Genomic DNA, 24,029 nt, shown 5'->3' on the forward strand with positions numbered 1-24,029 from the left:
CACATAGCACTGACCACAGGACACCAACCATGGAACACGAAGCACGGAGCACTGAGCACGGAACACCGACCACAGAGCACGGAACACTGACCACAGAGCACGGAACACTGACCATGGAGCACAGAGTACCGACCACGGAACACCGACCATGGAGCACAGAGTACCGACCACGGAACACCGACCATGGAGCACTGACCATGGAGCACTGATCACAGGGCACCAATCTTGCACAAAATCCTGTAGGACAGAAGTGGACAGAGTGCTCGCCCACTCGTCTGATGAGATCAAAACCAGACAGCAGCCCCTCCAGGGTACGGAGTCTGACCGCCCAAGGATGGAACAATCCGTTACAAGCTCTCGGATGGAGGACGGGCAGCCTGTGGCTCTGCACCGTGGGGCAAAGCCAGTGTCCATGTCAGTGGCCAAAGTCTGGGGTTTGGTCAGTGCTGCTGGTACGTGGGGCAGCGGCTCTGCTCTCGGGAGCCGGCTGCTGACGCGGAGGCTGGGGGGCGGTGTCCCGACGCGGCTCTGAGAGCCCACACGTGCCCAGCACTACCTCCGCCACCATCACGCACAGTCGGAGACGGGAAAGCGGGTAGGCGCCAGTGAGCACTGGGCACAGAGCACAGGTGGATCTGGTGACGGGGCTACGGGCCGGTTCCATAGCGGAAAACACTCAAAGGAAAAGCCCAGACCAAGCCTCGCCCTCCTGAGCCGGCGCCTCCTTTCTGCCCTTCAGGAATGGCCCTGGGGGCACCCCCAAGGCGGGCGGCGAGGGCGCAGGGACCCGGTGCAGGCCGCGGCTGGCTGCAGGCGGGCTTCTCTGCACCTGCACGGGGGTGGGGCCCTTTCCCGCGCCCGCAGCCCCGCACGCGGGGCACTGATGCTGTGCGGGGTCCACGGGTGACAGCGGCCGCAGTGGCTTCCATGGGCGTCGCTCTGAACTGCTCTCTCTCTGTGATCTGTCTGTGCCTTTGGGACATTTAAAAAGAAACCCGAGTCTGGCCTTCGGGATTTCTGAAAGTGAGAGAGCCCCCTCCCTACGCCCGAGCTGTTTCCTGGTGTTCTCTTGTTGTTACGTGGCTGCGGCAGCATTTTTTTTTTTTTTTTTTTTTTTGACAGGCAGAGTGGACAGTGAGAGACAGAGACAGAGAGAAAGGTCTTCCTTTGCCGTTGGTTCACCCTCCAGTGGTCGCCGCTGCAGCCGGCGCACCGCGCTGATCCGATGGCAGGAGCCAGGGTCCAGGTGCTTCTCCTGGTCTCCCATGGGGTGCAGGGCCCAAGCACCTGGGCCATCCTCCACTGCACTCCCGGGCCACAGCAGAGAGCTGGCCTGGAAGAGGGGCAACCGGGACAGAATCCGGCGCCCCGACCGGGACTAGAACCCGGTGTGCCGGCGCCGCAAGGTGGAGGATTAGCCTAGTGAGCCGCGGCGCTGGCTCGGCAGCATCTTTTCTGTAGCGATTTCTACATCTGCTGAAGCTGTTAAAGGGTCCTTTATCTTCACTTGGGAGACAAAAGCCCAGAGATGGAGAGATCCCATTCGCTGGCTCACTCCCTGTGACAGACGGGGCTGGACCGAAGCCCACGCCAGGAGAACTCAACCCAGGTCTCTCGTGTGGGTGGCAAGAACCCAACCACCTAAGCCGGCGCCACTGCCTTCCAGGGCCTGGCTGGGCAGGACGCCAGAGCCAGGAGCCGCAGCTGAACGGGAACACCGCCGTGGGCCGAGGGCTCAGTCCCTGCCCCGCTCCCTCCACTGAAGCGCTGTTCTGTTGCCCCCCCCCCCACGCTTTGATATGGAAAATTTCGGGGCCACTGTTGTGGCATCGTGGGTTAGGCCTCCGCCTGCGATGCCGGCATCCCTTATGGGCATCAGTTCGAGTCCCGGCTGCTCCACTTCCGATCCAGCTCCCTGCTAATGCACCTGGGAAGGCAGCGGAAGACGGCCCGAGTGCTCGGACCCCTGCACCCATGTGGGAGACCCGGCGGAAGCTTCTGGAGTTCTTGACTCTGGGCTTGGGCCTGGCCCAGCCCTGGCTGTAGCAGCCATTTGGGGAGTGAACCAGTGGATGGTTCTTTCTCTTTCTCTCTCTTTTTCTATAAACTTTCAAACACATAAATACATCTTAAAAAAAAAAAAAAAGTTGCAGACATCAGTATACTACCCCCGATAATTCAACCTGTGTGTCATGAACTAGAGTTCGGTATTGTTAGCGGCTGTAACTTTCCCTGTTAGCAAGAAAGCGTCTCCTGCGCCCAAGAGGGAAACGCGCCGGCTCCCGCGGTCGAATCCCTCGGTCTCCTTCCTCACGCGAGGACTTGGGGTTCGTTCGGGGCTGAGACCGTCCCTGGCTCCGGTCCACATTCGAACAGTTCATGGAGAATGCACAATGTGAAAACCCTGGGCATGGATCCTACAGGCTTGCGCACCCAAATATCTTCATCCCGTTTTCCCATAAACTTAAAAAAAAAACAGATGAATTAATTCTGTATTTGAAAGACAGAGGGTAGCTGGCACTGCAGCTCACTAGGCTAATCCTCCGCCTTGCGGCGCCGGCACACCGGGTTCTAGTCCCGGTCGGGGCGTCGGATTCTGTCCCGGTTGCCCCTCTTCCAGGCCAGCTCTCTGCTGTGGCCCGGGAGTGCAGTGGAGGATGGCCCAGGTGCTTGGGCCCTGCACCCCATGGGAGACCAGGAAAAGCACCTGGCTCCTGCCATCGGATCAGCGCGGTGCGCTAGCTGTGGCGGCCATTGGAGGGTGAACCAACGGCAAAGGAAGACCTTTCTCTCTGTCTCTCTCTCACTGTCCACTCTGCCTGTCAAACAAACAAACAAACAAACAAAAAAGAAAGACAGAGGGAGAGCGAGAGGGAGAGACAGAGGGAAAGAGATCTTCCATCTGCTGGTTCACTCTCTAAATGGCCAGGCCTGAGCCAGGAGCCAGGAGCCAGGAGCCCGTCTGGGTTTCCCATGCCAGCGGCAGGGGCCCTCCCGGCGCATTAGTAGGGAGCTGCATCGGAAGCGGAGCAGTCGGGACTCAAACTGCTGCCTCAGTGCGGGGTGCTGAACCCACTGTGCCACATCGGCCCCTCCCACTAACTTTTGTGCATTGTGGGGGAGGGGTGTTCCCTAATTCAGGCTTTTAAGGCAGGCGGTGCAATGATTCTCGGTACTGCAGTGTTGCGTGTGTCTGTTTATTCATTGTTATTTTTCTCCAGTGGCTCGGTTGTCAGCAGGCCTCGCTGCCAGAGGGCGTGCTGGGCTCTGACTGTGCCACGGGCCTGGTGGTCTGTTCCCACGTGGGAGACATCTCTGGGAGGCCAGCCAGCACCGGCCCAGGCTTCTGGAGTGCGGAGACACCGGCCAGGCCGCCGCACCTGCTCACTTGCTTGAATCCATAAACCAGCTGAAAACCTTCAGCAAAATCTGGTCCCCCCACCGACTGTGAAGCAGCCACTGCGGCAGGACCACCGGCATCAGGAGGACCTGGGGAGGGGGAGCCAGGTTAGCTCTGGCGGTCCAGGCGGGGGTCTCCCGGAGCCTGGGGCCAGCGACCCCTCCACCCCCACCCCAGGCACCTGCAGGGCGTGGCTGAGGCAGCCCGAGACATCGGAGGAGAGGCCCAGGGTGTCGAGCGCCTCGCGGGCGAAGTCCTCAGGCAGCTTGATCAGAAGCCCGGGTGTGGGGTGCTTGGTCATGTTTGTGGAGACCACGAAGGGGCTCACGCTCTGCAGGAAAGGAGGGGTCCGCTTGCCGCCCCGGACGGAATCCCGCCCCTCCCAGGGGTCCCACCCCCTGCAACACCACGCCCTTAGCCCCGCCCCGCGAGCCCACGCACCCCCCACACACCGTAGGACCCCTGACCAGAGCCCCGCCTCCTCGGGAACCACGCCTGCGGAGGAATCTCCGACGCCCCTCCCACCCCTTCCTCCTGAGCTGCCCCCCTTGCCCCTCGCCCCGGCCCGGCTTGGCACCTGCACGGTGATGCCCAGGGGGCGGTACTCTGTGGCCACCGCCAAGGAGAAGCTTCGCACAAAGGCCTGCGGGGGAAGCACACGGGAGATCCCTGGACCCAGAGCCTCCCCTGGGGCCGGCGGGCTGGTCCATCCAGCCGGCCTGCTCCAGCCCTGCTGTTCCCAGGACGGTCCTCGGCCACCGAGGGCCCCCGCCTCACCTGGGCACCCGAAGCCCCGCGGCCTGTGCCTCCCTGCCTTCCCCACTCCGGCCCTGACTCCGGCCCCTCCCAGGCCGTCTCTTGGCTCGGCCGCTGGGCTGTGCCCCGGTGACGTCGTTGGGCCTGGCCAGAGTCTGGCGGCCGCGACCCCTCTGCCCTCCCGCCGGCTCGGCTCTGGGGTAGGGGGGACTGCGCACCTTGGAAGCCGCGTACGTGGCTAGGAGCGGGATGCTCCGCAGGCTGGCCACCGACGACAGGTTGATGATGACGCCCCTGCGCCTGCGGGAGGGCGCAGCAACGGCAAGTCGACCCCGCCCAAGGCCTCCCCCAACCCCGCACCAGAGAAGGGGGCGCCTGGGGTGGGGCGGGGGCGGGGATGCAGCCTGACTCCCACCTGCTGACCATCTGGGGCAGGACAATGCGCGTCATCTGCGGAGAAGAGCGGGCAGTGGGTCGCCCCTCGGCCAGACCCCACCCCGCCCCGCCCCGCCCCCAGCGCCCCCTTCCCGGCGGGGTTGCGGGGTTGGCGCTGGCCTGCAGCCGGCCGGCCTCACCTGGACCACCGACAGGACGTTGCAGTTCACCATGTCCGCCGTGATCTAGGGGACAGAACGGAACCGGTCACCGCTCCCTTCCCGGCCCCGCGCGGCTCCCACGCGCTCCTGCCTCCCCAGCGCACTTCTACGAAACAGCGCCCCCTGGAGGCTAACGCCCGTCCACTCCGCCTCTGGAAGTCGCTCCAGGAGGCACACAGGTGTGTAAAACAAATCCGTTCAGAGAGACCACTGCAGTGCTAAGCGGAGTCAGGAACAGCGAGCGCCCTGGCTGATAAGCACCTGGGGCCTCAAAGACAGCCAGCGAAAAGTGGAATTAAAAGGTGAGCTTGGGGCCGGCGCTGTGGTGCAGCAGGTTAACGCCCTGGCCTGCAGCGTTGGCATCCCATATGGGCGCCAGTTCTAGCCCCGGCTGCTCCTCTTCTGATCCAGCTCTCTGCTGTGGCCTGGGATAGCAGTGGAAGGTGGTCCAAGTCCTTGGGCTCCTGCACTTGCATGGAAGACCCGGAAGAAGGTCCTGGCTCCTGGCTTCGTTGCGGCCATCTGGGGAGTGAACCATCGGATGGAAGACACCTCTCTCTCTCTCTCTCTCTGCCTCTCCTCTCTCTGTGTAACTCTGACTTTCAAATAAATAAATAAATCTTTTTTTTTTAAAAAAAGGTGAGCTTATGTGGGTTTTAAATCCATGCACAATTTAAATGCATGCCTAATCTGGGGAATGAACCTCTGCCTAATAAAATAAAAAATAAACCTTTTCTTTTTAAAAAAAGAATGCTGGCCAAGATACAGGCCTGTTTGAAAAAGGCAAAATGCAGACCACTACACATGTATGTGGAGAAAACACCCACACGCTTCTACACGCACAGAGGAACACACCTACGATGTCTTCCACTGAGGGGCACTTCCGGGGAGTGGGACAGGAGGGAGGAGGGAGATTCCCACCACATGGGATCAGCTTCCTCCTATGACTTTTAATCTGTCAACATTTTTTTTTGACAGGCAGAGTTAGACAGTGAGTGAGAGACAGAGAGAAAGGTCTTCCTTCTGCTGGTTCACTCCCCAGATGGCTGCTACAGCCGGCGCTGTGCCGATCCGAAGGCAGGAGCCAGGTGCCTCCTCCTGGTCTCCCATACAGGTGCAGGCGCCCAAGCACTTGGGCCATCCTCCACTGCCCTCCCCGGCCACAGCAGAGAGCTGGCCTGGAAGAGGAGCAGCCGGGACAGAACCAGTGCCCATATGGGATGCCGGTGCCACAGGCAGAGGATTAACCAAGTGAGCCATGGCGCCAGCCCTAATCTGTCAACATTTTATAACACACACACACCGCCGTGCACAAACATCTCGTGTGCAAAGTGAACACAGATGGATCCTTAACCCCCACGCCTACGAAGGAACAAAGTCCTGAGTGTATCCCACGTGTCACTGCTGCGGCCTCAGCCGGCCATACCCCGGCCCCTCTCGGGCTCTGCCCTGGACATGAGGGGCATCACACGGCGCGTGTTCTTTCCTCACTGGCGCGGGTGCGGCGTGCAGCTGTGCCGGTCGGCGCTGTCACACAGCGTGTGCCACGTATCCGGCCGACCGTGGAGAGACACTGGGGCGCGTGCACGCGGGGCTGCAGCCAGCAGCTCACCCAGCTCGCGCCGCGTCCCCTGCAGCAGCGGCTGGCACGCAGAGGGCTCTCCTGATCGTAGGAGGTCGTGACAGAGGCTTTCCCCACACCGCCCAAACGGAAACCCCCCACCCCCACCCCCAGGAAAGCGTGGGAGCGCCAGTGACGCTTGCCACTGTCATGGCTGGCGTGGTGGGGCAGCGGGTTAAGCTGGTGTCCCATAGGAGCGCTGGCTGGAGTCCCGGCTGCTCCGCTTCTGATCCAGCTCCCTGCTCATGCGCCTGGGAAGGCAGCAGAGGACAGCCCAGGTGCTGGGGCGCCTGCCAGGCACACGGGAGACCGATATGGAGCTCCTGGAGGCCGGCTTCAGCCTGTCCCAGCCCTGGCTGAGCCATCTGGGGAGTGAACCACTGAGTGAAAGACCCCTCTCTATCTTGCCTTTCAAATAAATAAATATGTTTTTAAAATGCATGAATTTAAATTCTTTCCACGCAGTTCTTCTGCGATCTCTCTGAGGTCCTCTCGTCTGAGCCTATCCTGGCCCACTCGACCTGTGGCTGTCACCAACCACTAGCTCCCTGCTTCGCCGGGGCCTTGGGGCTTTGTAAGAACTCTTGATTCCTGGCTGAGTTTTGCTTCAAGATACTCCTGGCCTTCTGCAATTCCGCACACACGCCCCGCAGACCCCGTCACCTCCCAGAGGCCCTGCCTCCTAACGGCTCCGTGCTGGGGGTTGGGATTTCTACGTAGGAGCTGGGGACGGAGGGCGCAGACGCTCAGGTCACTGAAAAACGGCAAGCAATTAGTTTCCGAGACCCGACGTACCAGGGAGGCACAGTGAATACCCACAACGACTCTGACAACAGGAGGCGAGACCCCACTTCTTTACAGAAAATCACAGCACGCCACTGACGGAAACCGAGCCCGATTACAGCAGGGGCCACGCGGGGACACCGGACGGCTGCGTGTGCGTCAGCTCTTCCCAGATTCAACCCAAGACCAAACAAAACCCCGGCGGGTTCTTTTGTGTAACAGCGACGGCTGCACTGCAGGCAGAGACTTACCCCGCTAAGCCACAGCGCCAGCCCCCAGCTGTATCTCTTCATTGACTTTACCACTTTTACTTTTTTTTAAGATTTATTTATTGGGGCCGGCACTGTGGTGCAGTGGGTTAAAGCCCAAGCCTGCAGCACTGGCATCCCGTGTGGACACCAGTTCGAGTCCTGGCTGGTCCACTTCTGATCCAGCTCTCTGCTATGGCCTGGGAAGGCAGCAGAAAATAGCCCAAGTCCTTGGCCCCTGCACCTGCATGGGGGTGCCCGGAGGAAGTTCCTGGCTCCTGGCTTCAGATCAGCTCATCTCTGGCTGTTATAGCCATTTGGGGAATGAACCAGTGGAATGGAAGACCTCTCTCTCTCTCTGGCTCTACCTCTCTCTATAGTTCTGTCTTTCAAATAAAAAAAAAAAGATTTATTTATTTATTTGAAAGTCAGAGTTACACACACCAAGAAGGAGAGGCAGAGAGAGAAAAAAAGAGAGGTCTTCCATCCACTGGTCCACTTTCCAATTGACCGTAATGGCCGGAGCTGCACCAATCCGAAGCCAGGAGCCAGGAGCTTCTTCTGGGTCTCCCACACAGGTGCAGGGGCCCAAAGACTTTTACTTTTTAAAAAACCTTATGCTGGGGCTGGTACTGTGGCATGGCAGGTTAAGCCTCTGCGGCAGTGCGAGTATCCCATATGGGCGCCAGTTCGAGTCCCAGCTGCTCCACTTCTGATCCAGCTCCCTGCTAATGAGCCTGGGAAAGCAGTAGAAGATGGCTCAAGTGCTTGGACCCCTGCCATGTACACGGGAGACCTGGAAGAAGCTCCAGCCCCTGATTGGCTCAGCTCCAGCCGTTGCGGCCATTTTGGGAGTGAATCAACGGATGGAAGCCCTCTCTCTCTCTTTCTCTGTAACTCTGACTTTCAAATAAATAAATAAATCTTAAAAACAAGGGGCGGGGCACAAGTGCTATGGCAAAGTCCAGAACTGATCTCCTATATGTGACCAAATTATTTTGACAAGGGCACAGAGATTGTTCAATGGAGACACAATGGAATCTTTCCACCAAATAGTGGTGGGAACATTGACCACCCCCACGTGCAAGAATGAAGCTGACCCTTGATCAAGAACCTCCAAAGAGCCGGCGCCGCAGCTCACTAGGCTAATCCTCCGCCTGCGGCGCCAGCACACCGGGTTCTAGTCCCGGTCGGGGCGCCAGATTCGGTCCCGGTTGCCCCTCTTCCAGGCCAGCTCTCTGCTGTGGCCCGGGAGTGCAGTGGAGGATGGCCCAAGTGCTTGGACCCTGCACCCCATGGGAGACCAGGAGAAGTACCTGGCTCCTGCCTTCGGATCAGCGCAGTGTGCCGGCCGCAGCACGCTGGCTGCAGTGGCCATTGGAGGGTGAACCAACGGCAAAAGAAGACCTTTCTCCCTCTCTCTCTCTCACTGTCCAAAAAAAAAAAAAAGAAAAAAAAAGAACCTCCAAAGAGACGTGGAAAAATCCACACCTTCTAGCTGGCAGCACACTGGTTTGCCATGTGGTGATTCTTTTTTACAATTAATTAATTAAGTCGAGAGGCAGAAAGAGGTGGAGAGAGAGGTGGCAAGATCCTGTCCACTGGTCCAGGTCCTGAGTCCGTGCAGTGCAGTGGCCGGCTCTCCCAGGCAGGTGGCAGGAACCCAACCACTGGAGCCGTCCCGCCTGCCTCCCAGGGCCTGCGTTAGCAGGGAGTGGAGTCAGGGCTCAGAGCCAGGCTGGGGCCCCGGAGTGGGGGGGTCATGACCGCTGGGCCCATCGCCCTTCCTCCACGTGGGTCATTCTGTAAAGCTAGCACCACGGAACAGGGAAGGTCCGAACCAAGCTGAGCTCGAACAGCTGTGCGGGTGGCGCCCCGCAGAAGGGCATTTGGTGGGGCGACCCCAGGCAGCCCCGGCCACGGCCGGCGTCCTGGGTGACGGCGGTACAGCACCTGTTCTAAGGGCCCGGGCGCGGCGCGGGTTGCCCGACAGAGGGCAGTACCGAGTCGGAGGGAGAGGGGCCGCGCCCGCTTCACTCACTTTGGCCGGGTTCTCGCAGTCCAGCAGCTTTCTCAGCACACCACTCCCGTAAGTCATGGCCACGTTGTTCACTGGGCGCGAGGAGACAGAGGGTCACTGGACAGCCCTGGGTGGGCCGAGCCGGGGGTGGGGTGGGGTGAGCCCGCGGGGCACGCACCCAGGACGCCGACCTCCAGGCCCTGCAGCTGCGCCTCGATGTCCCCGTAGATCTGCAGGCCGCCCGTGAAGTCGGCCTGGATGACTCGAGTGCGCCGGCCGTGCAGCCTCTCTGGGAGGGGGCGAGGAGGGGCGGGCTCTCAGGGGGCACAGCCTCGGCCTGCTGCAGCCCCGGTATTCGCACTCAACCCTCGGCCGGCCCGGCCCCCCACAATCCCCCGGCCATCCGCCCGGTCCGCGCCGCACCCCCGCCCCCATCCGCCCAGCCTGCGCCCCTCAGCCCTGCGGGGAGTCACCCTCTCACCTATCTCCTTTGCCTCCAGTTCCAACTTGCTCAGGTTCCGGCTGATGAGGACCACATCCAGTCCTCTCCGGGCGAGCTGGGGGGGGGGGGCGGGGGGGGGGCAGGGAGTGGGGATGGGTGGGTGGACGGAGTCATCATTCACCAAGCCCACAGACAAGGCTGTCGGCCTGGCCCGCAGCCACAAGCACAGGGCAGGGAGAGGGCGGGGGGTCTTCTACTCGCTGGTTCACTCCCCAAATGGCCATGATGAGCCACGATGAGTGGGGCTGGGCCAGGCCAAAGCTGGGGGCCCGCAACCCCGCCCAGCTCTCCCACCGTGCACTGGGCCATCTCCTGCTGCCTTCCCAGGCACATCAGCAGGGAACTGGATGGACAGAACGGCCACGACCGAAAGGGGCTCCGATATGGGGCGGGGGTGTCACAGGTGGCCGCTTAACCCGCGGCGCCCCAGTGCCAGCCCCCAGCACTTGCTCCTTGCTGGGTAGCACTGGGGACAAGGGCAGGGCAGGGCCCTCACTCCCACAGCACAAACTGCCCGTGCCCCTGGCGCTAGTGCTCAGAACCCGCCTTGGGGGAGTTGTGTGCACACAGGCTACGTCACTGCTTGCCAGATGCCTGGGTTCAAGCCACAGCTCAGCTCCGGCTCCAGCTTCCTGTTAGTGTGTTAGCAGTGACGGCTCAGGTCCCCGGGCCCCTGCCACTCACGTGGGAGACCCAGGTTGAGGTCCGGCTCTCCTGGCTCTGGCCCGGCCCGCCCCGGGGGGCTGTAGGCCTTTGGGGAATGGGCAGTGGTTGGGAGAGCTCTGTTTCTATCTGTCCTTAAAAACAGGGACCTGCCCTGGCTCCTGCTCAGGACAAAACCAGACCCCTCGCCCAGCTGCTGCAGCCTGGCTCCTGCCTGTGGCCCTCTACGGCCGGACAGCCCCCGCCAGCACCCCTGGCTTTCCTGCCTCCAGGCCTTGCTTGCTTGGCACATGCTGTTCCCTCTGCACCGAACGCCCTTCCCACTGAACCAGAGTTCCCGAGTACTTGTGGAGTGGGCGCAGCTGAGCCGCTGGCGCACGGCGAGGGCAGCGCGTTCCGGGACTGGGCGCCCACCAGCGGCACACAGGGGCTGCTGCCACCAGACCGTGCAAAGGGCATCCTCCATCCGGCCAGCGAGCACTGCCCAGCACCCGCTGGGGCTGCCCGGGCCACGCGGCACGGACCACTGTTTCTGAGTTTTGCAGTCTTCTCATTGTACACGTTTTTCATGAGAGACAGAGAGAGAGAGGTCTGCCATCCACTGGTTCACTCCCCAAATGGCTGTAAAGGCCAGGCTGGGCCGGTCCAAAGCCAGGAGCCAGGAGCTTCTTCCAGGTCTCCCACGCAGGTGCGGGGGCCCGTGGACTGGGGCCATCTTCCACTGCCTTCCCAAGCACATTCAGCAGGCAGCGGAATTGGACGTGGAGCAGCCGGGATTCGAACTGGCGCCCACAGAGGACGCCGGCACCACAAGTGGCGGCTTTACCGGCTGCCCCACAGCGCCGGCCTCCTGAGCACCTTTCTTATGCACAGATTTCAAGCATTTTTGGCACTGAAACAAACTTATCTTTTAGTTTCAGTTTTCCGTGAGCATCTAGAAGTAACTTTGTATGTCTCACCCTGGGTGTCTCAAAGTTAGAGGTCCTGGGGGCCGGCGTTTGGCACAGAGGTGAAGCCACCACTGGGGAGGCCCACAGCCCGTGCTGGAGTGCCTGGGTTCGAGTCCCAGCTGGATCACCAATCCCTGGGGGGCAGCACGTGGTGGCCCAAGTACCTGGGTCCCTGCCACCCGCATGGGAGGCCCAGGTTCAGTTCTGGGCTCCTGGCTGGGGCCTGGCCCGGCTGTTGCAGGTATTTAGGGAGATTTATCAGAGGATGAGAGGGCGCGTGCTCTCGCTCTCTCTCCAGCAAACGAGAATAAAAAAGAATGTAAGAAGTAAAGGACTTCAGAAGGTGGACTCAGCAGTGGGGGTGCCTGGTGGGTGCCAGGGCTGCAGGGATTGGGGTGGGGAAGCTGCAGAGGTCAAAGGGATGAGTTCAAGAGCGCCCCTGGTGGTGCAGCATGGGCACTGCAGCTACTGACGGGCACAGTGCTCTTCTTAAAGAGGTTTACTTGGGGCTGGCGCTGTGGTGCAGGAACTGGGGCTCACAGCGCGTGCCACGCTGCCATGCCATACGGGCGCCACCTTGAATCCCGGCTGCTCCACTTCCAGTCCAGCTCCCTGCTCATGCACCCAGGAAAGCGCTGGAAGATGGTTCAAGTGCCTGGGCCCCGGCGTCCACACGGGGCACCCCCACGACGCTCCTGGCTCCCGGCTTTGGTCGTGCTCAGCCCTGGTCATCTGGGAGTGAACCAGCGCATGGAACATCTCTCTCTTTCTCTTCTCTGTAAAACATGCAGCCGGCACCATGGCATAGCAGGTAAAGCCACCACCTGCAGTGCCAGCATCCCACATGGGCGCCAGTTCAAGTCCAGCTGCTCCACTTCCCATCCAGCTCCTTGCTAATGCACCTGGGGAAGCAGCAGAAGACGGTCCAGGCCCTGGACGGAGTTCCTGCTCCTGGCCACTCTGGCCATTTGGGCAGTGAACCAGCAGATGGGAGATCTCTCTGCCTCTGCCTCTCTGTAACTTCACCTTTGAAATAAATCAATAAATATTTTTTTTAAAGTGTACGTATTTGAAAAGCAGAGAGATAAGAGATTTTCCCTGCTCATTTACTCCCCAAATGCCTGCAACAGCTGGAAACGGGCCAGGCCAAAGTCAGGAGCCCAGCTCCACCTGGGGTCACGTGGGTGGCAGGGGCCAAATATTGGTCCGTGGCTGCTTCCTGTCCGGCAGCCGGTGCAAGCTGGGGTCGGGAGCGGGATACTGGACCCAGGCTCCCCGGCCGGCTCCCAGGCGTCTCAGCTGCCAGGCCAGAGCCGGTTCACACAGGCCCCTGCTCGTGTTCACCGCCTGCAGGACGTCTGTCTTTCGCGCAGTGACCTACACGTGTCCAGGCTCGCCCCATCTCCCACGGCCCCCACCCTCTCCTCGCCCCCCACCCCGGCTTGGGGGCGGGGCGCTGCGTGGCTCGCGTTCACCCTGCAGATCCCTCCGCTGCCCGCTGCTTCACCCCGCCTCCCAGAGAGGCTGTCACTGACAACCCCCCCCCCCCCACCCGCTACACCAGCGCAAGGCGTGCCCTCTCAGAGCCCCCTCCTTTCCCGACTCTTCCCGGTAATCTGCAGCCACCTATTCACCTTGTCGACACCCACCTCCCTTGCAGAACACACGCTCAGCAAGGGCGGGGTCCCCCGAGTTGTTGGCATCTATCCTGGGGGCAGGCGCTCTGTGCAGGGCGAGAGGCTGCCTGGGACGCCAGCGTCCCCTACCCTAGGGCCCGGGTTCAAGTCCCGCCTCTGCCTCCCACCCCAGCCTCCTGCTAGTGGTACCCTGGGAGGCAGCAGGTGATGGTGCAAGCACTTGGGTCCCTGTCACCCACAGGGGAGTCCTCCGTGGAGTCCAGGCTCCTGGCTTTGGCTTGTCCCAGTCCCAGATGCCCTCGGGATCCACGCCCTCCCTGGGTTAGCTTCTAGACTGTTTCCCTAAGAGCCCCTCTTATGTCCTGACGGAACGAGTCAGGGGACAGAGGGCGCGGGCGAGAGGGCAGGCTGTGGGAGCCCGGGTGAGCACCTGCGGGGGCCCCCTCCGCCCAGGAGCCCCGCCCAGCCCAGCTCACCTCATGCGCGTAGGCCTTGCCGATGCCGCTGGTGGCTCCAGTCACCACTAGAGGTGAGAGAAGGGAACGGGGGCTCTCTCTGATGCCCGTGCCCGCCCGTGCCTGCCCTCCGCCCTCTGCCGTCTTTCCCGACACCCACCCGTCCCTCTTGCTGTCCTCGCGGTCCTGCACCTGGCCGGCGGCTGCCACCTGCTCCCCTCACGGGACAGGTTCAGGGACCCCTCGTGCGCCAGCCCTGCCCGCCCCAGGGCCTCCCGCACGCCTCACCTGCCCAGGTTCCCTGCGCCCGGAGCCAAGGGCTGCCCCTGCGAGCCTGGGGCAGCAGGTACACGTACACTCCGCGGGCCACTCCCCACGCCACCCGCAGCAGCAGCCACGCGCAGGTGATGGCGCCCACCGCGCTCAGCACGTCCCACCTGGACTCCATCGCAGCCCCCACCAGACCCGCGCGGGGAACCCGGCGCTGCCCACGGAGCAGGTATTTACGTGCCGCTCAGCTCCTCCCCAGCCGTGGGTCCAACGTTCAGCCACACCCCGGGCTTCCGTGCCCACGGGCCGGCCCCACCCACCCGCCCACTGCTCCTGCGGGGGTGGGGGGCTCTTCAGATCACTGCTGGCGGGGGGTCCTTGGCTCCTCAGCGTCCCCCCCCCGCCGTGCCCCTACCGACTCCTCCCACCTTTGCAAGTTATATGTTTCCGATTTTCAGGTGTTCTTAACATTTCAGTTCTGTTACAACTATGACTGTGCTAAAATAGGCACAGCCTGCAATTCACCATATTTGTTGTGAAATATTCCCTGGACCGGGCGAGACCCCCGACTGTGGAGACGGAAGCCCCTGGGACCAGGAGGGGCAGAGGGCGCCGGGGTGCCCAGGAGTCACCGACAGAAGGCGGTGCCAAGACAAAGAGGGTTCTGACACCAGCAGGCAAATGTTGACTTTGCCGGGAGGGAGATTGGATTCCTGCGGCCAGAAAACTGACAGCTGAAACACTGGGTTAAACTCCGCTGCGGAGTCAAACAGAGAAAGGTCGTGGTATCACCTGACCACGGCCCAGGCAGCCGCATCGGAGCCGGGCCTTTCCCACGGGAGGAGTGGGAACGGCCGTGGAGTCACAGCCGTGGAGCCCCACGCGGTGATTCTGCGTGTGCCCTCAGCCCAGCTCCCACGCAGCTTGTGGGAAAATGGGCCTAAGAGCTGAGCAGTTTCGATGCAAAAACATGTTTTAATCCAAGCTTGGGTCTTTCACAAAAAGTGCTGGTTTGGGGAATGACTGTCGACGACGCAGAGAACCGCTCACTCACCTATCAAATCGCTCCCGCAATGCATGCGAGCGCTTCGGCCATTTCCCACGTGTGCGACCTGGGTGTGCCCTGTGGGGCCCCAGAGCCCAGGCTCACCCCAGCCTCTCACTGCTCACAAACAGAAGCGCGCACGGTCCTCCCAGACACTGGGCATAGACAGATGTTTTATAAGAGCACTTGTCTGAAGGGCAGAGAAACAGAGGACAGAGGTCTTTGACCCCTGGTTCGCTCCCCGTGTGGCCGCAACGGCTGGAGCTGAGCTGATCTGAAGCCAGGTCTCCCGCATGGCTGCAGGGGCCTAAGCACGCAGGCTTCTGCTGCCTTCCCCGGCCACAGCAGGGAGCTGGATCAGAAGTGGAGCAGCCGGCACCTGGGGCAGTCAGGCGGCCTAACCCGCTGAGCCACAGCGCTGGCCCGGGGCTGTCTCGCTGATTCTGCCTGTTTTGAACCTAAAAGGAACCATACATGTGTCCTTTGCATCTGGCTTACGTCACTTAGCTTTATGTTTTTGTTTTGTTTTGTTTTTGGACAGGCAGAGTGGACAGTGAGAGAGAGAGATAGAGAGAAAGGTCTTCCTTCTGTTGGTTCACCACCCAAATGGCCGCTACAGCCGGTGCGCTGTGCCAATCCAAAGCCAGGAGGCAGGTGCAGGCCTTTATTCTTTATTAAAAAAAAATCTATGATAAAATACTCAAAAGGGAGGCCGGCACCGTGGCTCACTTGGTTAATCCTCTGCCTGCGGCACTGGCATCCCAAATGGGCGCCGGTTCTAGTCCCAGCTGCTCCACTTCCCATCCAACTCCCTGCTAAGGGCCTGGGAAAGCAGTGGAAGATGGCCCAAGTCCTTGGGCCCCTGCACCCGCGTGGGAGACCCAGAGGAAGCTCCTGGCTCCTGGCTTCGGATCAGCACAGCTCCTGCCATTGCAGCCATTTGGGGAGTGAACCAGTGGCAGGAAGATCTTTCTCTCTGTCTCTCCCTCTCACTGTCTGTAACTACCTGTCAAATAAATAAAAAATAAAATAAAATAAAAAAAAGAGCTCATGTTTCTCTCTCTTTCTCACTCAAGCAGACGAGAATAAACAAGAATGTAAGAAGTAAAGGACTTCACAAGGAGGACTCAGCAGTGGGGGTGCCTGGTGGGTGCCAGGGCTGCAGGGATTGGGGTGGGGAAGCTGCAGAGGTCAAAGGGACGAGTTCAAGAGCGCCCCTGGGGGTGCAGCGTGGGCACTGCAGCTACTGACGGGCACGGTGCTCTTCTTAAAGAGGTTTACTTGGGGCTGGCGCTGTGGTGCAGGAACTGGGGCTCACAGTGCGTGCCACGCTGCCATCCCATACGGGCGCCACCTTGAATCCCGGCTGCTCCACTTCCAGTCCAGCTCCCTGCTCATGCACCCAGGAAAGCGCTGGAAGATGGTTCAAGTGCCTGGGCCCCGGCGTCCACACGGGGCACCCCCACGAAGCTCCTGGCTCCCGGCTTTGGTCGTGCTCTGCCCTGGTCATCTGGGGAGTGAACCAGCGCATGGAACATCTCTCTCTTTCTCTTCTCTGTAAAACATGCAGCCGGCACCGTGGCATAGCAGGTAAAGCCACCACCTGCAGTGCCAGCATCCCACATGGGCGCCAGTTCAAGTCCAGCTGCTCCACTTCCCATCCAGCTCCTTGCTAATGCACCTGGGGAAGCAGCAGAAGACGGTCCAGGCCCTGGACGGAGTTCCTGGCTCCTGGCCGCTCTGGCCATTTGGGCAGTGAACCAGCAGATGGGAGATCTCTCTGCCTCTGCCTCTCTGTAACTTCACCTTTGAAATAAATCAATAAATATTAAAAAAAAAAAAAGTACTTATTTGAGAAGCAGAGAGATAAGAGATTTTCCCTGCTCATTTACTCCCCAAATGCCTGCAACAGCTGGAAACGGGCCAGGCCAAAGTCAGGAGCCCAGCTCCACCTGGGGTCACGTGGGTGGCAGGGGCCAAATATTGGTCCGTGGCCGCTTCCTGCCCGGCAGCCGGTGCAAGCTGGGGTCGGGAGTGGGATACTGGACCCAGGCTCCCCGGCCGGCTCCCAGGCGTCTCAGCTGCCAGGCCAGAGCCGGTTCACACAGGCCCCTGCTCGTGTTCACCGCCTGCAGGACGCCTGCCTTCCGCGAAGACCCGTCTGGGAGGCCGCACAGTGACCTACCACGTGTCCAGGCTCGCCCCATCTCCCACAGCCCCACCTTCGCTTGCCCCCCGACCTGGGGTCCCTGTGTGGAGGGGCAGAGGGTGCCGGGGTGCCCAGGAGTCACCGACAGAAGGCGGTGCCAAGACACAGAGGGTTCTGACACCAGCAGGCAAATGTTGACTTTGCCGGGAGGGAGATTGGATTCCTGCGGCCAGAAAACTGACAGCTGGAACATTGGGTTAAACTCCGCTGCGGAGTCAAACAGAGAAAGGTCGTGGTATCACCTGACCACGGCCCAGGCAGCCGCATCGGAGCCGGGCCTTTCCCACGGGAGGAGTGGGAACGGCCGTGGAGTCACAGCCGTGGAGCCCCACGCGGTGATTCTGCGTGTGCCCTCAGCCCAGCTCCCGCGCAGCTCGTGGGAAAATGGGCCTAAGACCTGAGTCCTTGGGCCCCTGCACCCACGTGGGAGACCCGGAAGAAGCTCCTGGCTCCTGGCTTCGGATCAGAACAGCTCTGGCCATTGGAGCCAAAAATGGGGAGTGAACCTGCAGATGGAAGACCCCTGTCTCTCTCTCTCTCTCTCTCTCTCTCTCTCTCTCTCTCTCTCTGTAACTCTTTCAAACAAATAAAATAAATCTTTTATATATATACGTATAACATTAAATTTGCCCTTCTAGGTGTTTTTCAGAGTATTTGGAGTGGAGCCCACTGCCTCTCCTCCCTGCTCCCGTTTCTGCACACACCCTGCTGTGCGTGGGGCTGACAGGGGAGCGGAGGGTCAGGCACCGCTGTGACGCCGGCACCTGTGCCAGGGCCCCAGCTCCAGCCCTGGCTGCTCCGCTCCCGACCCGGCGCCCTGCTACTGCGCCTGGGAACGCAGAGGACACGGCCCAGGCGCTGGGGCCTCCGCCACCCACGCGGGCGCCCCAGACGGAGCGCCAGGCTCCTGGCTCCAGCTGTTGTGGCCATGGGGGGAGTGAACCTTTGGATGAAAAATCTTTCTCTGCCGCTCAATCTTTCCAATAAATGTCTTTCTTTTAAGAAACTGTTTTTTACTTTAAAATTAAAAACCTGCTTTTACTGCTTTATCTGCTACCCCACGCTGATTTCTCTTTTTCTTTCTTTTTCTCCTCTGACATATTACCATATGGAATCCTATCCGACACCAAGTTAGCGCTGTCGCATACAAAACCTGTCCCCCTGGAGCTCACGGCCCCTCTGTCGCTGGTGCTGCGAACCGCTCTTCTGTGCACTGCAGAGAGCAGGATTTGTCTTCCAGGAGTGGGCCCAGTTCGACAGCATCTCCCTCCGCCTTCGGGAGAAAGACCTGCGGACGTGTAGACGCGGCACGGGGCGGCAGAGGATCGGAGCCCGGGAGACGCTTCCTCGGAGCTCAGCTTTTCGGCCGCCCTCGGAAGAACCCACGGGTCACCGCTGTCCTAAGTCCCCTCCCGGGGAGCTTCACCAACCGGTAAATGTTGACTCTTCTTAGCCAAATCCAGACAGCCATCAGTCACAGGCCGCCGCCCCCCGCCCACCTTCCTGAGGGCCCCGCTAAGCCGGCAGGGTCACTTTTCCTTTGTACTTTCTTTCTCTGTGATACCACTGTGCATGCAAAATTGAGAACTGATAACCCGTTAGGCTTCTTCTCCTGTGGATCTGCCTGCTGTCGGTTCATCTCAGACCCAGCCACTTGCCAGAGAGGGCGGGGGCTTCCTCCCCCATGGCTTCCAGAGCCAAGAGGCCAGCACTTCCTCCTCTTCGGATTTATTTTATTTATTTGGGTTACAGAGAGAGGGAGAGAGGGAGAGAGGGAGAGAGGGGGAGAGGGGGAGAGAGGGAGAGGGGGAGAGGGAGAGAGGGGGAGAGAGAGAGAGAGGTCTTCCATCTGCTGGTTCACTCCCCAGATGGCCACAACAGCCGGAGCTGAGCCGATCAGAAACCAGGAGCTTCCTCCGGGTCTCCCACACAGGTGCAGGGGCCCAAGGACTTGCGCCATCTTCTACTGCCTTCCCAGGCCATTGCAGAGAGCTGGAGCAGCTGGCACTGGAACCGGCGCCCATGTGGGATGCCAGCGCCGCCACAGCCCTTCTGCTTACCCAGGAGACTGCCCGTAGCTGACAGACCCTGGGGCCTGACGGGGCTGGCAAAACGCAGGATATTTAATCACATCCATTTCCTGGCTGGCGCCGCGGCTCACTAGGCTAATCCTCCGCCTGCGGCGCCGGCACACCGGGTTCTAGTCCCAGTCGGGGCGCCGGATTCTGTCCCGGTTGCCCCTCTTCCAGGCCAGCTCTCTGCTGTGGCCAGGGAGTGCAGTGGAGGATGGCCCAGGTGCTTGGGCCCTGCACCCCATGGGAGACCAGGAGAAGCACCTGGCTCCTGGCTTCGGATCAGCGCGGTGTGCCGGCCGCAGCGTGCCAGCTGCGGCGGCCATTGGAGGGTGAACCAACGGCGAAGGAAGACCTTTCTCTCTGTCTCTCTGTCTCACTATCCACTCTGCCTGTCCAAAAAAAAAAAAAAAAAAAAAAATCACATCAATTTCCAAATCTCTGCCAGGAGCACCAAGCCAAGGTAAGTCTCTCCCCAGCTCCTCCTGTTCCAAATGTAGATTAGCAAGAGAAAATATTTGAGTGACCCGTTTGTGGGGGTAGCCAGCCTTGTGACTTGTGTACTGTTGGATTTTTTTTTACTTTAAAAAAATTGTACATATTTATTTAAAAGGTAGAGAGCTAGAGCTGGAGGCGCTACCAAAAACTGCCAATGGTCACTTCTGGGTCAGGTGGCAGCCAGACGCCAGGAACGCCATCCGGGTCTCCAGCGTGGGTGGCAGGCACCCCAGCACTAGAGCCGGCACTGGCTGGCTCCCCGGTGCCCTGGCGGGAAGATGGGATGGAGCAAAGCAGCCGGGACTCACACCAGGCATTCCGGTGTAGGCTGCGGGCGCATCGACGCCTGCCCTGATTCAGTGTTGCTGACAGTAACCGATCCTTCAACCCCAAAATGGGCTTTTTGTCACCGTAAGAAATGGCACAGTGGTGTATTTTCTTAGGAGCTGAGCGTCAGTGTGGTCACAACGCCAGCCTCAGTGCCACCCGGGGTAAAAACGTTGCAAAAACCCCAGAGGAGGCCGACTGCTGAGCTCCCTGCAAACACTCACACTTTACTTTTTCTTTAACCAGCGTCCCAGCTCTGTAACCAGGAGCCACACGGCATCTGCCGCCCCAGCTCCCGGATTCAGTCTGAACCTAAGCACCCTCCCGGGCCTGGCACCGTGGCACGGCAGGCTACACCGCCACCTGTGGCACCGGCATCCCGTCCCGGCTGCTCCACTTCCGATCCAGCTCCCTGCTGTGGCCTGGGAAAGCAGCGGAGGACGGCCCAAGTGCTTGGGCCCCTGCACCCAATTGGGAGACCCGGAAGAAGCTCCTGGCTTCAGCCCTCTCAGGCCATCTAGGGAGTGAACCAGCTGACAGTTCACTGTAACTCCGCCATTCAAATAAATATAAATAAACCTTAAAAAAAAAAATAACAAAGCACCCTCCTGGATACCACAAGTCCCCTCCCTCTGCTGCCCTGGTCTCTTTACCCCAGCCAACCCCCCCTTCCCCTATCCGCCCAGCCACAGGTCTGGGGGCTCCCTCCCCGGACCCCCTCTCACCTTAGGCACCACATCGGGTCCGACGGTAACCCGCGGCTTTCAGAACCAGCGAGGAACAGGGGACGAGCCGAGAGCCTGAAACCCTGGCTGCTTCGGCCAGCTGGCCAGGGCCCTCGACAGCCATTACCAGGAAGCCCGGCTTCCAGCTTCCGGCTTCCCTCTGCTCTCCAGGTCCACCCTGGGGTGGGCAGGGGGTCTCAGGTGGGCTTACTCCTCATGGTCACCCACAGGGGCATGATGAGGGCCGGGGACAGGGGCGCCACTGGCGTGGCTGTGGCGCGGCCCTGGTCAGGTTTCTCTTACAGTGACAGCGTGCCTGGGGCAGCCCAACTTTATACACAAAAGAGATTTATTTAGCTCACAGTCTGGGAGGCGCCAAGGCTAAGACTGGGGGCTCCAGGAGCACCGCTTTGCGGCTGTGCCACCCAACCAGTCAGGCGACCGCGCCACGGGCCGGGCACCAAGAGCCGCGTACCTTGAGGGCCACTCAGGTCTCGCGAGAACCCACTCCCGCGTGAGAGCTGCCGGAATCCCTTCCAGGTCAGGGACCCCCCCCCCCACATTGACCTAAGGACCTCCCACTAGGCTCCGCCCCTTCCCGCAGTCGCCCCTTTAAAGTCCACTTGGACATTCCCCTCCTGCGTGCTGAGAGCTTGGCTTTCTAACCAGGGAGAATGTTCTCTCTGGGTTCCACCAGCCTGGGGCAAAATTCCTGGGCTCGCCCCAGCGGCCACACCAGTTCCCCTGGGGCAGACTGACTTAGTAAAGGGCACAGTTTATAATGACTTTGTTTGCAGGGCAGAGAGCCATTTCCTGTCCACTGGTTCACTCCCCCAAATGCCCACAATGGCCAGGGCTGGGCCAGACCCAAGCCGGGAGCCCGGAACTGCATCCAGGTCTTGCACGTGGTGGGCAGGGGGCCAGCGTTTGGGCCACGTTCTGCTGCCCGGCCAAGTGCATTAGAAGTAGCTGGATTGGAAGCCGGGAAGCCAGGCCTGGAACTGGCGCTCCAATATGGCATGGCCGGCAAGAGGCGCTTAACCCCCGCACCACAAAGTCTCCCCATGGAGGGAGGGCTCCTAACCGACCGTCCCCGAGAGCGTGTACGGCCGCCTGCCACCACGTGTGTCTCCCATGGGCGAAGTTCATGTTCTCGATGTTCCAGTGGTTTCTGTGGACTTGAGCAGGAAGGCAAACCCTGGTGGACTCCAGGCCTGGGACCAGATCGGCAGGGCACCCGCCACGGCCTCTGGGTATGGCGACATCCCCTTCCCTGGGGGTCTCTGGGGGCACCCCACTTCCTATGGCGACCCGAGGCCTGAACGTCCCCTTCCCCGGGGTCTCTGGGGGCACCCCACTTCCCATGGCGACCCGAGGCCTGAGTCTCCAAGAACCGTGCCATTTGCGCCTGCGCAGCGAGGGGCTTGGCTTTCGCCTGTGGGCGTGGTCTTGTGGGTCGCGCTGTGCCTGCCGCACCTGCCTTGGGGGCGCAGCTTTATTCTAGGGGATGGAAGACAGTGCTCCCCGCCCCCCCACCCCCACCCCGTCTTCCCGCGGAAAGGCCGGGACGGGGACGCCCGTACAAGCCCTATTTGTCCCTGGCCGAGCGACACTTCTGTAATGCAGAGTGGCTTTAGGAAGTTCTCAGGGTGGGCACCTGTCCTCTGGGTCCCCGAGTGGAGATTTGATAGAAGGAAGGACTCTCCCAGCCACAGGGGCACCCTCAACAAGACTAAATCCGCCTTAAGGGGCCGGCGCTGCGGCTCAGCGGGTAAGGCCTCCACCTGCGACGCCGGCATCCCCCATGGGCGCCGGTTCGATTCCACGCTGCTCCCCTCTGACCCAGCTCCCTGCTGTGGCCTGGGAAAGCAGTGGAGGATGGCTCACGTGCTTGGGCCCCGGCACACACGTGGAGTCTTGCATGAAGCTCCTGGCTCCTGGCTCCTGCCTGGCCCAGCCTTGGCCATGGTAGCCATTTGGGGAATGAACTAACAGATGGAAGACCTCTCTGTCCCCCTCTCTCTGTAACTCTGACTTTCAAATAAATAAAATATTCATAAGTCTGGGCCAAAGCCAGGAGCAGGGAACTCGATGCAGGGTTGCAGAAACCCAGTCACTTGAGTTAGGACCGCTGCCTCTCGGGTCTGCGTTAGCGGGAAGCTGGGGCCAGGAGCTGCGATGGCGGTTGTGTGTTAACCCCTAGGCTGAACAGCGCCCTCCCCTCCCCCCACCTCTCGATGGGGGTGTGGGTTAACCCCTAGGCTGAACAGTGCCCTCCCCCCCACCTCTGGCCCTTTCAGCTTCTGTGATGAGAACTGTCGCGGCCCCTCCCTGGGCAGATGCAGCCAGGCGACACGCCTCACCTCTCACTCACAAGGTCCTGCCACACAGGAGCACCTGCCAGGGCGATGCGGAAAACCCACTCTCGGGGCCGGCGTTGTGGCGCAATGGGTTCAGTGGCCACAAGCAATGCTGGCGCCCCCTACAGGAGCCCCAGTTGGGGCCCCAGCTACTCCACTTCCAATCCAGCTCCCTGCTACTGCGCCTGGGAAACCAGTGGGAGATGGCCCAAGTGCTTGGGCCCCTGCACCCGTGTGGGAGACCCGGATGGAGCTCCTGGCTCCTGGCTTCAGGCTGGCCCAGCCCTGGCTGTTGTGGCCACCTGGACAGTGACCCAGCGGACAGATGAGCCCTTTCTCTCCCCCCCCCCCAACTCTGGCTTTCAAATAAATAAATGAAACTTTTTAAAATGATTTATTTTTATTTGAAAGAATTACATAGAGAGGTAGAGAGAGAGAGAGAGGTCTTCCATTCTGCTGGTTCACTCCCCAAATGGCCACAATGGCTGGAGCTGAGCTGATCTGAAGCCAGGAGCCAAGAGCTTCTTCCAGGTCTCCAACGCAGGTACAGGGGCCCAAGGACTTGGGCCATCTTCTACTGCTTTCCCAGGCCACAGCAGAGAGCTGGATTGGAACTGGTGCAGCTGGGACTTGAACTGGTGCCCATAAGGGCTGCCGGCACTGCAGGCGGTGGTTTTACCTGCTACACCATAGCACCAACCCCTAAACTTTGCATTTTAACAACTGTGGTTTTTCTCCCAAGGAATTCGGTTCAGTTCTTTGTCAAATATTCAGGTCACTTTTTAAAAAGTATTGATTTGAAAGAGTGACAGAGACAAGGAGAGGGATCTACCATATGCTGGTTCACTTCCCCCAAAGGCCAGGGCTGGGCCAGGCCAAAGCCAGGAGCCAG

The 24,029-nt window shown here is 60.5% G+C and overlaps 1 protein-coding gene across 2 annotated transcripts; it reads right to left on the reverse strand.

Annotated features, from left to right (window-relative positions):
- Positions 1 to 3,183: 3,183 nt before the first annotated feature.
- LOC138846698 (17-beta-hydroxysteroid dehydrogenase type 3-like) lies at positions 3,184 to 20,870 on the reverse strand. 2 transcript variants are annotated; one of them, XM_089319828.1, is made up of 11 exons: positions 20,778 to 20,870; positions 13,653 to 13,699; positions 9,906 to 9,981; positions 9,603 to 9,713; positions 9,446 to 9,516; positions 4,732 to 4,776; positions 4,572 to 4,606; positions 4,375 to 4,456; positions 3,978 to 4,043; positions 3,582 to 3,731; positions 3,184 to 3,489 (listed from the first exon to the last, which is right to left on the reverse strand). In XM_089319828.1, the coding sequence occupies exons 5-11, from the start codon at positions 9,500 to 9,502 to the stop codon at positions 3,385 to 3,387; spliced, it is 540 nt and encodes a 179-aa protein (XP_089175954.1). In that variant the 5' UTR covers positions 9,503 to 9,516; positions 9,603 to 9,713; positions 9,906 to 9,981; positions 13,653 to 13,699; positions 20,778 to 20,870; the 3' UTR covers positions 3,184 to 3,384. The 2 variants fall into 2 exon arrangements, with proteins under 2 accessions (XP_089175954.1, XP_069919312.2); XM_070063211.2 differs by lacking the exon at positions 20,778 to 20,870 and adding an exon at positions 13,920 to 14,110.
- Positions 20,871 to 24,029: the final 3,159 nt, after the last annotated feature.

This window comes from Oryctolagus cuniculus, chromosome 18, assembly GCF_051225735.1.
Source record: "Oryctolagus cuniculus isolate XC-2025 breed Fujian yellow rabbit chromosome 18, ASM5122573v1, whole genome shotgun sequence".
Taxonomy (NCBI): domain Eukaryota; kingdom Metazoa; phylum Chordata; class Mammalia; order Lagomorpha; family Leporidae; genus Oryctolagus; species Oryctolagus cuniculus.

What these genes read in the sequence shown, in the direction of transcription:
- LOC138846698 (XM_070063211.2), bottom strand. Translation starts at nt 14,079, where the DNA reads ATGGAGTCCAGGTGGGACGTGCTGAGCGCGGTGGGCGCCATCACCTGC. An exon ending in GGCGCAGGGAACCTGGGCAG is followed by an intron (nt 13,700 to 13,919) that starts GTGAGGCGTGCG and finishes TCTCACCTCTAG; the next exon opens with TGGTGACTGGAGCCACCAGC. An exon ending in GCAAGGCCTACGCGCATGAG is followed by an intron (nt 9,982 to 13,652) that starts GTGAGCTGGGCT and finishes CCCCCCCCCCAG; the next exon opens with CTCGCCCGGAGAGGACTGGA.